This window comes from Trichosurus vulpecula, chromosome 8 (genome assembly GCF_011100635.1).
Source record: "Trichosurus vulpecula isolate mTriVul1 chromosome 8, mTriVul1.pri, whole genome shotgun sequence".
In the NCBI taxonomy this organism is placed as follows: Eukaryota; Metazoa; Chordata; class Mammalia; order Diprotodontia; family Phalangeridae; genus Trichosurus; species Trichosurus vulpecula.
Window position 1 is genome coordinate 74365483 of NC_050580.1, and position 13931 is coordinate 74379413.

General features: G+C 39.6%; 1 protein-coding gene across 1 annotated transcript in view; it reads left to right on the forward strand.

Annotated features, from left to right (window-relative positions):
- Window positions 1-13931, forward strand: part of CHAT (choline O-acetyltransferase) — a 97115-nt gene that overhangs the window by 60935 nt on the left and 22249 nt on the right. Inside the window, exon 9 of the mRNA XM_036736328.1 lies at window positions 12631-12759. Coding sequence (XP_036592223.1) covers window positions 12631-12759 — 129 coding nt within the window. The remainder of the gene's footprint in view (window positions 1-12630; window positions 12760-13931) is intronic.

The window sequence follows — 13931 nt, forward strand, 5'->3', positions numbered from 1 at the left end:
CTTTCTTCTCCACTGTTTATGTTCTGCCCCCACCCCAAAAATGAAAAGCAGTCGTAGACTTTGCATCCTTAATCCTTTAGCCTATCTGCCTCTCAGTTTCTTCCATAATTAAATGGATGAGGATAACCTCATTAAGACACTGAAAAGATAATGTAGAATTATTCTCCCATGCCATGCTTCCCCACAAGCTCTTCCTGTTTCCCTAGACTGTATGTTAAAAAAATGGGCACTATTTGATATATTTATCTTAGGGCCACAACTCATGATCCTGACTTTCCTTTTCTCTTTTCCATCCACAAGGCAGCTAGGTGGTATGATGGATAGAACACTGGGTCTGGAGTCAGAAAGATCTGAGTTCAAATTAGCCTCAAACACTTACTAGCTGTGTGACTTCAGAAAAGTCACTAACACCTGCCTCATAGCATTGTTATGACAATCAAAGGAAAATATATTTGTAAAGCACTTAGCCTGGCACATAGTAGGAACTTAATAATAAATGTTTGTTCTCCACAAAACTTACCCTTTTCCTCTGGTGCCAGATATTCCTAAGAACTTACAAAGGAAGTAGTTCTTATCTCAAAAATAATTTTGTCTTAAAGTGTTTATGGTTGATAACAAATTGAGATGGTATCTCTTCCAGGGATATTTTAATTCCTCAACTCAAAGGTATGAATCTCTAGTGGTTGAATTTTAGGAATCTGGCAAACCCAATTGGGGAGATTACTTTGGGCAAAAGTATGGAGCATGGCAAGATTACCTAGTTAGCATGATTTAGAGCTGGAAGGAGGGGTCTTAGATATTATCTCTGCCAAGCCCTTCATTTAACAGATAAAGAAACAGAGTTGCCTTTACTGAGTTACCCAGAGAATTGCCTAAAGTCACACAGATAGGAGGTGGTGGAACTGGGATTCTGTCTCAGGTCTTCTGTGTCTCTATCTAGTGCCCTTTCCTATAAACCACACTGCCTCTTTGCAATGGGAACTTTGCAGCCTGCTGGACAAATGCTACCTTGGCCATCAGCCATCCCTCATTCTCCAGACTTAGCATGATGATGCCTTGGCTGCTTCCTGACTGTTCCTGGACAGCCCTTCTCCCTTTGGTGAGTTCTTCCCAGAACTTCCATTGGGAGAAGGGCCCAAGACCAATAGTACTTCGTTCTCTGGACTTAGCCATCATCCCCTCAACCACCACCTCCTCCTCCTCTCCCAGACTTTTGGCTTCCCTTTTATGTATTGTCTTCCTGCATTAAAACATAAGCTCCTTGAGGCTGGGACTATCTTTCTTTTTCCTTGAATTTGTATCTTCAGGGCTTAGCAAAGTGCCTGGCAGAATAAGTGTTTAATGAATGCTAGTTGACTGACCTACTGTTATAGATAGTTGCCAATATGCATCAGCAGAGGGAGTTTCACACCAGGAATTTCTAAATCTAATGGAAGACTGACTCTCTCTCCTCTTCCCCCACTTAAGAATATGCATTTCCTTAGCTCTTTAAGCTTGCTATATTTTATTAACTTTGTGCATGGATAATTAAGAGAGGTTTGATAGGTTTTTCTCTGTGGTCACTTTTAATAATCTAATTGGAGAAACCAAAGATTGTTGCTTTTAAAGTTCAAGCAACACCCTTGAGCCTTTCCTTTTTGTCTATATACTAAAAGATTCAGACCCCACCTTAAAGCTCTGTGCCCTAAAAATGCCACATTGCACCAATCACCCAGGGTGGCACTATCAGTGTCATCCTCAAAGCCTTACCCCTCATATCCAATCAGACATGTGGCCCCCACTCACATAGTTTCCATCTTAGTCCAGGCCCCCATTCTTTCTCTCCTGGACCACTGCATTGGTTTTCTTATTAGACTCCCTGCCTCAAGTCTCTCCCCATTTCAATCTATCCTCTGACTAGCTGTCAAAGTGATCTTTCCAAAGCATGGATCTGACCATGATGTCGCCCTCCTCAATAAACTCCAAGGGCTTCCTATGGCCTTGAAGAGCAAATATAAACTCTTCTGTTCCATATTTAAATCATCTGGGAGTCAAGAAGACCTAAGTTTAAGTCCCTACTCTGCCCAATGCTGGCTGTGAAATCCTGGGCAAGTAATTTAACCTCAGTGCCCCAGGTACCTAGAATGTAAACTGAAGAGAAATTCCTAGTCTTCATTTGGTAGAATTTCCTCACAGAGTTCCCTATACCTTATTCCCTATAATGAAATCATAGGTCTTGTCCCTTTCCTCCTACTTGGTCTCTCTGTTTCTGCTCTCTCTGGTCTCCAATCCATCCTCCAGATACAGCTGCCAAGATAATTTCCCCAAAGCACAGGTCTGGACATGTCACTATCCTGCTCAAGAAGCTTCAGTGGCTCCCTACTGCCTCTATGACAAAAAACAAACTTCTGTGCTTAGCATTTAAATTCCTGGCTCTGATCTAACTTTCCAGACTTAACTTCATGCTTTCTATGATCCTGCCAGCTAGACCTATCTCTATTCCCCATTTACGACATCCTAGCAGCTCAGGGACCACTTCCTACACGAGGCCTTTCCTGATTCTCAGGGTTGTTAGTCCTCTCCCCTTCTTGAAATTACTTTTCATTACCTTATCCATATGCACATTATCTCCCAGTAGAATAAAAACCTCATGAAGGCAAAGACTTACTGTCTACTAGCATAGTGCCTGGCATATTTTAGGAGCTTCATAAATACTTGTCTTACCGAACTGAAGTCAGGTATTTGAAAGGCTTGTGGAGGAAGAAAGATTGGGTTTGTTTTCCTTAGCCCCCACAGGCAGTTCAATTCAATTTAATCAACATTAAAAGCCTAGCATATTCAAAGCAGTAAGCTAGACTCTGGAAATGGGTTTAAATTACTGAATATGAGGAGGAAGAAGATTTCCTAACAACTAGACCTATCCAAAAACGGAATGGGCATGTTGGGAGGTTGGTTCCTCCTTAGTAGAGGTTTTCCTTGGTTTGGAATGTTGTACAATGGAAACCTATTCAGGAACAGGTTAGATTAGATGGTCTCTAAGGTCCCTTCCAACCATGAGAATCAGTGATCCTATTCTCTTATGTAGATTTAACACAGGATTCCGAAATTTGACAACTTAATTGCTTCCTTCCTGATAAAAGAAGAGTTGTGATGTCCCATAATACAAATTATACTTAGTATGGAGATAAATATTGGAGTGGGGGTGGTAGATTTCAAGTTGTTGACATTGTTTAGTATTTATTAAATACAATGTTTTAGGTGTTGTACAGAACATACCTAATGTACTAAGTAGCTTGGTGCAGTGGAGAGAGACTGCTTAGACTTAGCCTGGATTTGGAGTCACAAAACTTAGGCTTGAATTGTGGCTTTGCCAATGATTAGGTGTATGTGGCCTAAAAGGAAAGGGTTGTACAAGATAATGTTTAAGGTACTTTCTCACTCTGAAGATTCTATGATCATGAGATCAATGAAAAAAATAAAATGAAAGATATAAGTGCTATTATATTGAGAAAGTTGTTTAAAATGACATTTCTCCCTTAGAGGACAAATTTCATGTCTCTGAGGAAGAGAAGACAAAACATCACTGAAGCCATTGGAGTGACTTAAATTACTTTGTTAAAACATAAGAAAATAAGGAGTGCTTTCTTGTTCAAAATAAGTCAATTCTAATGTAATTGAGTAACAGTGTGTCTATTTTAATTTCTTTTATTATTTCAAAATTCTACATTGCCTTAATATGTTCTTAATGTCAGGAAGCTGGAAATGTGTGCCCCTTCATCACTGACTTAACAATTATATGTCTTTGCCAAGAAGTTTTACTAGAAACAAGTCGCTTTGCTATTCTGAATACTGAAGCTCAATACATCTATTTGACTTTCCTGAATCACTTTGGCTCTCTGAATCTCAGTTTTTCATCTGTAAAATAGGAAAATTAGGCTTTGAATCATCATAGAGAATAGAAGAGGTGCTGCAGGACCAGAGATGGTCAAATATTGTCCCAGGTTTCTAAAAGGAGAAGAAAGTTTCCTCTGCCAATTCTAGCTAGTAAGTTTGATTGTCCTTCCTAGAAAAACAAAATTCTCCAATGGATTATTAAAGATATAGTTTGTGAGCACTTAGAAAGTGAAATGGTAACCATTATAAGCCATCAAAGGCTGATTATGAACCAATTGGGTTGGACTATAATGTCATCTACTATTTTAACAGGATCATTAGACTGGTAGATCAGACAAATGGTATAGATTTCTTATAACCGAATTTCTTCAAGGCATTTGACAAAATCACTTTTGACATCCTTGTGGACAAGATGGAGAGAGGTGGACTGGGTTAGAGTTCAGTTAGGTAGATTTGGAACTGATTGAACAACTGACCCAAATAATGCTAATTAATGGATTAATCAACCTCAAGAAAAGTGTCTAATTGAATGCTTTAGTGCTTTATTCTAAACAATATTTATTTAACAATATCTGACAATTCTAAACAATAGGAGTACCTTAGGATGAAGAAGACAAAGATGGAAAACATCCAATTTTCATATTACAATTAAGTAAAAAGTAATAGCTACAAAACTTTAAGGCCCTAAAAGATACGAATAAGCTGGAATGCTGAGCAGGAACTAATGTTTAAATTTAATAGGGATGAATTTAATTTCTGCCTTTGAGGTCAACTGAAATAACATAACTAGACATAGATTTATGACAAAATCAATCAATCAGCAAACATTTATTGAGCACCTACCACATGCCAAGCTTCTGGGCATACCAAGATATAAATGAAGCAATCCCTACTCTCAAAGAGTTTACACTGTATCAGAGGAGATATCATATATACACATACATTACACATATAAGCATATACATTATACACATAAGTAAATATAAGTAAATGCGGATATGTACATACACATATATATATGTATGCCAGATATGTGTGTATATGTGTATACACGTATCCCATCTTTTGGGCCTCACCCGTAGTGGTATAGTCATGAATTGTCAGGAGCAAGAGTCAGGTTTGCTGCCAGCTGCTTAATTGGGTTTTCTCCAGAATTCCCCAAGTTCCAGTGGCCTTGGATTTGACCTGAGACAAACTCCCTTAAACTTTAAGGGACTTGTGGGGAAAAGCAGGCAGAAACCATAGCAAGAAAGTAACTGGAAGCCATTGCAAGCAGCTGCTAGGAGGATCAATGATCTGGAGTAGGGATAATGAAGACATTCCAAGAATGTCCTGGACTGACCTGCCTTGCTCATCAAAGCTGAGATAGGAAGACAGAGAACCCTCTCCCCTGCCTTCTTTTCTTTTCTGTCTAAACCTTAAGATCCATAAGTGATAAAACTGTTGACTAGCAACAAAATGGACTGGACTTTTTGTTGTAGTTTACTTAATTCATGGATTTTGTATACATGAGAGGGAAGAAAGAACTTCCTCTTTCAGAGATGAGAAACATTTGTCGACTGAGCTGAACTGGAGGCTGAGCCAAGTAGAACAACCGTGGGAAGAGTGGGCAGTGTTTGACTTTTGCAAGCTTTGTAAAAGTGCCCGAGATATCCTTTGATTCCTTCCCTTTTAGGAAAAGGAGGCAGCAAACCAAAAGCACGTCATGGGGAAATTAAAAAAAAACATTGCTTTTGTGAGAACAACTTAGAGTTGTTCCTCCATGTTTCAAAATCTCATCTCAGAGGGGAAGGGAGGCAGTGAAGATGATACACGAGCACAACAGCCTAACAGTGAAGGCATCAACTATGTACAGGAGATCATTTGTGAGGCAGCCTGGATGGGAAGTTGAGTTCTTTTTCTACATTTTTATTTCCTGTCTTAAGCCTGTGATAAACCTGTGATAAAAACTGTTAGTTAACAACAAAATAACCTGGGATGTTTATTATAGTTTACTTAATGTGCAGATCTATAGATGACAACAGGTAGGGGGGACAAGGTTATCTTTTCAGAGATGAGGCATATTTCTTCAGCTAAGCTGAATTGGAAGCTGAGCTAAGAGGAGTAAAAGGTGAGGAGGAATGTTTAACTTTCTCAAGCTTTGCAAAAGTATCTGAAATATATGCTCGATTTCTTTATTTTGGGGTAAATGATGAAGCAAGCCAGAAACAATATGTTATGGGGAAATAAAAACTGACATTTCAATGAGAATGATTTAAGACTTTCCTGCCATGCTACAAAACCTAACCTCTGAGGAGAGAGGATAGTGAGGATGCTGTACATGTAGCAGTGGAGGCAGTTCAACTGTGGATGTGCAGCTGGCAAAATGACTCTACCATAACAACCTAGTGATGCTTCTAGGGCTTAAACTCATTCACAAGCTCCCCCAAGTGGTTAGATATACAACATAAATATAAGGTAAGTTAGGGAAACGAAAATAGCAGCTGGGGAGAGTCAGAGAAGATCTCATGCAGTAGATGACATGTAAGCTAAACTTTGAAACAAACTGGGGATTATAAGACACAGAGGTGAGGTGAGAAAGTACAGTTCCTATGGGAAATGGAATCTTACTTTTACCTTTCTGGTCCTGATGATGAGGAAAAGTATGTCCTTGAAGCTGCCTTCACTAGTAACTTAAGCCCTGAGAAGATGGGAGCACAGTGGTCTGCACTATACTCTGATTCCCCACTCTTACAACCCTGAAATGGCTTTCAGTTCTTTCTTAATATCTTCCCTGTAATACCTGTCTCTCTTTTCTTTTTGCCATATATCCTGACATCCAACTGAGTTTTGCGAAGGTTTTTGCACAAGAAATGAATTAATCCAAAAATAATACAAGTACAAAAAATCTTGGAACATCAACCAAAATAATCTGCCCAAGGCAAAACTGGGTAACTCATAATCTTCAAAATTCTATTCTGGTCTAACTGGTCACCAAAACATCTCACCAGGTTCAGTCCCTGCCTCTCACCTCATGACAGCTGTCACCCAGAGCCTGCAGCTACTTTCCCCATGATCCCTTTTCCGGAGATCATGTTTTTTCTTCTTCCTTGCTCCACTGCTTATGTGCAACTTTTTGTCTCTTGGGCTTTAGCCAATTGATCTAATTTAAAATCCACTACACACACTTGACCAGTTGGGTATAACCACCACCACCTAGTATTCTGTTCACAGATTCCCAGGAGATCGTTGCCTGCCTCCTTGCCTATGCCATCATTCTCTCCTTTACCCAAGAGAGCAGAGTCCAACATAGAACATACATGTATTATTCCATCCCCCAAAACTCTCTAAAAGAAATAAAAGAAACACCACATTCCATTTAGGAAGCCCATTCCAACTCTAACAGTCTAGAATGTTTCCAATGATTTACAGTCTTGAGCTTGAGTCCCCACTGTACCTAAGTCCTTTCTGAACCCTCTCCTCCACCAAATGCTGAAAAGAGAACATTCCTCTTCCTATTCCAAATCCTCTAAGGCCATAAAATAAGTTTATCTAGAGATTTTATTTCTATAGTGTAAGATTTAAATCTTCAAACATATGCCCCCAAAAGTTACCAACATAAATATAATTAATATTTAATTATCTGATAAGTAAAACAAGTAGCCACAGTAATGCTTCACAGATGTCTCTAAATAAAAAGCTCCCCACAAATCCTCAAAATTCCCTTTAGAACTTTTGTGTAGGACAGTACAATCTATAGCTGCCATCATGGTAGGGTAAATCCCAGTGGGGCATCCTCTCCTACCACAGCTTCTCACCAGAACTTCTTCCTTATATTTTTCTCCCCCACTCCAACCCTGCCTCCATGCCTTGGCTATATACTCTACTCTCCAGAGAAGAAATAATGATAAACTACTTGCTTCTTAACATGCTTTAGCCCAACCGTAAATCATTAAGAATTTATTGAGCATGTTCTTGAAGGAAATAAAAATTATATCTATGGTCCTATAAACACTATACCCCAAATACACCAGAAATGCCACTTTATTATAGAGTACCCCAAAACAAAGGTTCTATTGAAATACAAGGCCTAATTTTTCACTAATAGTGATCACCTCCAAAAAAAGAGGGTTTCCTTTTCATTAGAATTATACTATTTTAAAAGTTATTGTTCATGCTTCCAAAGAAAATAAAATATTTAAGGTAATTTTATTTTATAATTAATAAGCATTTATTTTCTAAAACATTTGTAATATAAAAATATAACATGTGTCACAAAGGTTTAGTTTATATGTACATATACACACATATGTACATAAATTTATGTATGTGTATATATATATGTATGTACACAAATGATATGATAGTCAAAATAACTTATTCACTCAAAGTCACTCTTAAGAGAATTTATGTTACTGTATATCTAAGGGGGTAGTGTTCATCAATCAGGGACTAGTGAAAAAAAATAGTCAATAAATTAAGGTAATGGAATACCATTGTGCTGTAAGAAATGACAAAATGAATGGTTTTAGAGAAACACAAGAAAATCTTGTAAAGTGTTTCAAGTAGCTTTTTGAAACAGGTGTCGGTTAGTCTTTGAGAGAGTCTGTTTCCTATGCCAGATTGTTTGCTAAAAGTACGACTTTCAGTGCTCAGAGGACCTAGAATGTAAGCTACTTTGAGTCAGAGACTATTTGTTTTGTAGTTGTATTCCCAGTTCCTTCTCACACAGCAAATGCGTTCTAAATGCTTACACAACTGGATTGAACTGAAAGTCAGAAGGTTTAAGATCTCTCCCTCCAGGATGTTTCGAAACAAGGCAGTTGCGGATGACAACATTTCTTTGTAGAGCCATCTTTCTTCCTGGCCATGAGACATGCCTACGTTTCCTTTTGGAAAAACTGGAAGGTAGAGGCCAATTGAGCAGCACTTTGGGTCTCTCTTCTACCCCCTTTTTCCATTAGTATGACCCGGGAGGGTCCTTTTAAAAACCCAAATATGTGGGAGGAGCAGAAGGGGTGTAAGAAAACACAGTTCAGGGAATCAGGGGTGGTCAACAAAAGAGTCTCTGGTTCTGTCCTTAAAAGTCTTGGTTTATTTTATTCCTCATGAGTCTCTTTACACTCATATTTCTCTGAGAAGTAGTTTATCATTTGTTTCTCTTTCTACAGCTCCCTACCCATCCTCTTTATTGTCCCATTGTCTCATTTCCTCTTCTTTTTCTCTCTCGTAAGTGGCCAGTGTAGTGGAAAGAGCACAGGATGCCAGATATAAAGAGCGAGAATGCCTTGGCTAAAATTCTGGCTCTAAATTGGCAAGCTGTGTGACCACAGGCAAATCCCTTAATCTCTCTGAGCCTCAGTTTCCTCAACTGTAAAATGCAGTGATAAAGCTCCTATTTACTTCACAGATTGTTGTGAAGAAAGTACTTTGTAAACCTTAAGATGATACACAAAATATGAATTATTGTTAGTAATCCCCTATGAATGAATTAATGACATGAATGAATGAAAAAGCATGTATTAAGCATGTAGCATGTGCCAGTAACTGCACTAAGCACCATGGACACAAATGCAAGGAAGCAAGACAGTTATTGCCCTTACAAAGCTTACATTCTAATAGGAAAAAAGAATACATTTGGGGACAGATGGCTAGGCAGGAGTTTCTTGGGCAGGGAAGTCAGAGGGAATGGTGGTTGGAGTCAGAAGACATATTCTTTCCAGGAATGGTAATATTGATTTGGTAACTGTTCCCAGAGCTAGAATTTGGAAAGAGTAGAGGAAGAGAAGTGCTTAGCAAGTGGTGAAGCAGGCCTGAAATGAGCAACATCAAGTAGATATTCACCAATCAAAGCCCATCCAGTGTCACAGCAGTGGGAGCTTGAGTTCCAGACAGATTGGAGGTACAGACAGATTGGAGGTGACAGCTGCCAAGGAGGCAGTGTGGCATGGTTGGCTGAGCAGTGGCAAAGTGGGCTTGAGACAGTAAGATAAAGTGAATTTAAAGTCTATTAACAAGTCAATCAAAAAGCTTTATTAATCACCTTCTATGGGCCAGGCACTGGGCTAGGTAGGCACTGAATGAATGAATGAATAAAGATTTTGTTAAATACTGTCCAAAGCACTGTGCTAAGCCTCAGGATACAAATACAAATTAGAATGTGAGCTCCTTGAGAGCAGAGACTGTCTTATGAAAAATATGGAGCTCTCGAGGGCTTTGCATTCTAATGGGGGAGGACAATACATTCAGTTGCAAGTCAGATGAAAAAGTCCCATGGTCCTTGGGGTACAGCAGCAGAGCAGGTGGTTAATGCCTCTTCTTTAATGTCATTTCCACTAATAAAATGGCATCGGTTTCTGATGTTGAACCATTTGACAGGGCCAAGGACTTTGGCAACAAGAACCTTCCTTTCTGGGTCTTCAGTAGCTGTGGCTGTAGCTCCCGTAGGAACAGTGGCCAGTCTGCTTCTCCACAGGGGTAGTGGCTGTCCAGGATGGTAACTGAAGGCACTGGGCTGGAAGCAATGCTCTTTTCAAGGCTCTTGTGTTCAGAGTCCTGGAAGGTTCCCATCAGGGTCTAAGAGGAGTTGGTACTCATGGTGGTGGTGATTTGACTTGTCTGGAACATGTCTCCTGTCTCTCCCCCAGGGGGCCACAGTGCTTTAGCTAGGCCAGCTTGGCTGCACTGTATGTGGCATCTGGTTAGCAGTCAGTGGAGATGGCTGGTCCCTTGTCCATATGAGTTGCTTCCCCAGATGATAGCAGGACTGGTGGTTTGGGAGGTGCTGCCATACCTAAGACTTGTGCCTATCTGCCTATTTGGTGGCATTTGGTCAGCAGAAGCTGCTGGTTCTGATGAGGAAGGTGTACCCCCTCTCCATAGTGATTTCTTTCCTCCAAGATGGCTGTAGAGGGCTGGTCTAGAAACCAGGTCTGGTGGTTTGGGGGGACACTGCCATTCCCACAGCTCCTGGACTCCTGGAGTCCTGAGCTTCCTCCATCATAGCCCAAAGGGAAATGGAGATCAAGGTGGTGGCAGTGGTTTGACTTGCCTGTCATGTTTGGCCTCCTGTCTCTATCTCAGGGTATTCAATTGGTAAGGATGGCTGACCCTTTCTCCAGAGGAGTTGTTTTTCCAGATGATGGCTTTGAGGGCTGGGTTAGAAGTAGAACCAGTGATCTGGAAGGCACTGCCATTCCTAAGACTTTTGGGGACCCGAAGACAAAAATTCAGCTGTCCTTTCTGTCAAGGAGTATATATTCTCTCTGGGGAGAAAACATATACAAAAAACATATACATACACAACACAGGTGAAAAATAAATACAAGGTAAATTGGAAGATGGATATTATCAGCTGTGGGGATCAAGAGAAGCTTTGTGTAGGTGTCACTTAAGCAAATTTTGAAGGAAACTAAGGGATGCTAAGAAGCAGGGGTGAAGAGGGAGTACACTCTAGCCATGGGGAATAAGCTGGGCAAAATCATAGAGAAAGAAGCTGGAATGCCATGCATGAGGAAGAGCCAAAAGGCCAGCCTCCCAGGAATGTAAAGTGTCGGAAGGGGCATAATACATAAGGTGAGAAAGGAAGGCAGGTTGGGATCACCTTTTAAAGGGCTTTGAAAGCCAAATAGAAGAGCTCACACTTGGTCCTAGAGATAAAAGGAAACCATTGGAGTTTATTGAGTAGAAGAGTGACACAGTCAGACCCACAATTTAGAAAAATTACTTTGGCAGCTGATTAAGGGACCGCAGCTCCTGTATGTCATCAAGCCATAGAAGTGACCCAAAATGCTATGCTAAGGGAGTACAAAACAAATTCTAAAGGCATTGAATTGTGTCGTCATACCTCTTCCTGATGAGCATCTGCCAGGTGGTAGAGAGACTGGCATTTTGAAGTATTATTAGCAGCACAATACACGACAGAGTTCTGTTTTATTTCTTGCTGTATCTGCTACATAGAATCAGGTGTTAGCTTATGGTGAAGTGTTAGAAGGAAGCTACAGGTGGAAGTTAGAAGGAGGTTTATTTCAGTTCATCAAAAGGAAGAACTCCTTAACAATTAGAACCATCTGAAAATGGAATCGGTTGTTTGTGAGGTAGTGATTTCCCCATCAATGGAGGTGCTCAAGCAGGGGCTCAATAACATTTAGGTCAGTGTTGCTGCAGAGAAAAATTTTGCACATTCAGGGCACTGGGTGAGATGACATCCTAAGTTGCCTTAAAACTCAAAATTCCGTGATTCTCTGTTCATGACTTTAAAAGCAGATAAGCATAATGTTTTGTTTTCTCTAAAAATCAAACTCCAAGGGGTGTGTGTGTGTGTGTGTGTGTGTATGTGTGTGTGTGTGTGTGTGTGTGTGTGTGTGTGTGTGTGTGTGTATTTCTACAGGGTTCTCAGTTGGGTTTCCTAGGAGTCAGTGGCCTTTGCTTGGAAAAAGATTCTCTACTCTGGCTCTGTAGGCCTCCTCAAACCTCCTTAAACTATGAGGCAGTCCTCCATTTAAATCTTATGATGAAAAAATAAAACCAAGCTCATTGTGTTTAAATTGACATGAATATTTTGGACACAGTTTTATGGTTAAAAATTCCACTGCTTGTATATGTTTTCCATGAAATGGAAAGAAAAGTTTGGGAAAGACTTTTAGTAGCAAAACCACTATGAGCTTGCAAATACAGGCAACATCCAAAAGAATAATTCCAGAAGGCAAAGAAATGTAGGGAGCTACTAACCAATTCATTAAGGATTAGAACTCAAGATACACATCTCTGCACTTACAGGAAGGAGAGCTCAAAGAAGCTAGTTAGAGCTGATTCTGTCAGTGAGCTTCCTGCTCCCAGAAGACTAAGATGGAAATGTTCCCCAGAAATTCAAGGACACCTGGCATCATCAGCAGACAGACTTCAAAGGTAGGGAGGACCTTTGGCTTTCCTAAGGGTGATTGCTCTGTAGTCTCATTCATTTTTTTCTAGCCTCTTGGTTTGAGGCACTTTGGAAGTACCCAAATATTACTGCTACAGTCCTTTTCACCACTGTGTTCCCTTCATGTTAATGCAGTAAGATCAAAGGTGAGTTCTAACACATGAGGAAATAGGTGTGCTAAAGTAGCCATCATTTACATAAAGTACAAAAGGTGGGGGGTTGTTGTTGTTTGGGGGATTTTTTTAAAGCAGGTTTCATCTGAGGGAACATAGCAAAGCTTGGGGAACATGATTCACTGAATTCAGAAGGAGTTATAAGGAACTAGTTTGAATAGGTTATTTGAATCCAAGCTATTCCAATTTGCTTAAATTTACAGGGTAACAACAACCCAGAAAAGGGAGTGAACCACAGCAGGTTTTAACGGGACTTCAACACAGGTTTATGTATGTCTATAGTTCCTTTCAGCTCTAAAATTCTATGACTTTATGACTCAATGGAAAATTACAAGATACATTCTCGCTCTACTGTGGAATTCTGAGTCATGCCATTTTTCCAAAAGATGGTAAAGGTGTGCATGATTGTTACTGGTTAAAATTAATTCATTTCATAAGTCTTTGCTGATTGCCTACTATGTGTCTAGTCTTGTGCCCATCATTACAAGAACTGTAACTTGTAGAAACTTGTAATCTATTTGGGGGACAAAATGAAAACACATGCAATAACTGAGTATCAATACAGTACAGAACAAAATTTATGAACAAAATGTGATTTTGTTGAATGATTTGTATGATAAATGACACAGAAAATAAGAACTAAAGGAGTAGAGAGAAGCAGACTAGAGTAGTTAAGGAAAATTTGAACTGGGCTTTGAGACAATTAATAGCTTCAACGAAGTTGCAGACTACGAGATAAACCCTCAAAAATCAAAAACATTTGTATATAATAATAACAAGACCCAAAAGGTAATAATAGAAAAATAAATGTCATTCTAAATAACTACAAAATGTATAATGTATCTGGGGAACCAATCTACCAAAGCATACAAAATGCTTGTTTGTATTCAATCACAATGTTCTTCTTAAAGAAATAAAGAACAATTTATGTACCTGGAAGAACACTCAGTGCTCATTGCTGGGATGTGCCAATATAACAAAAATGG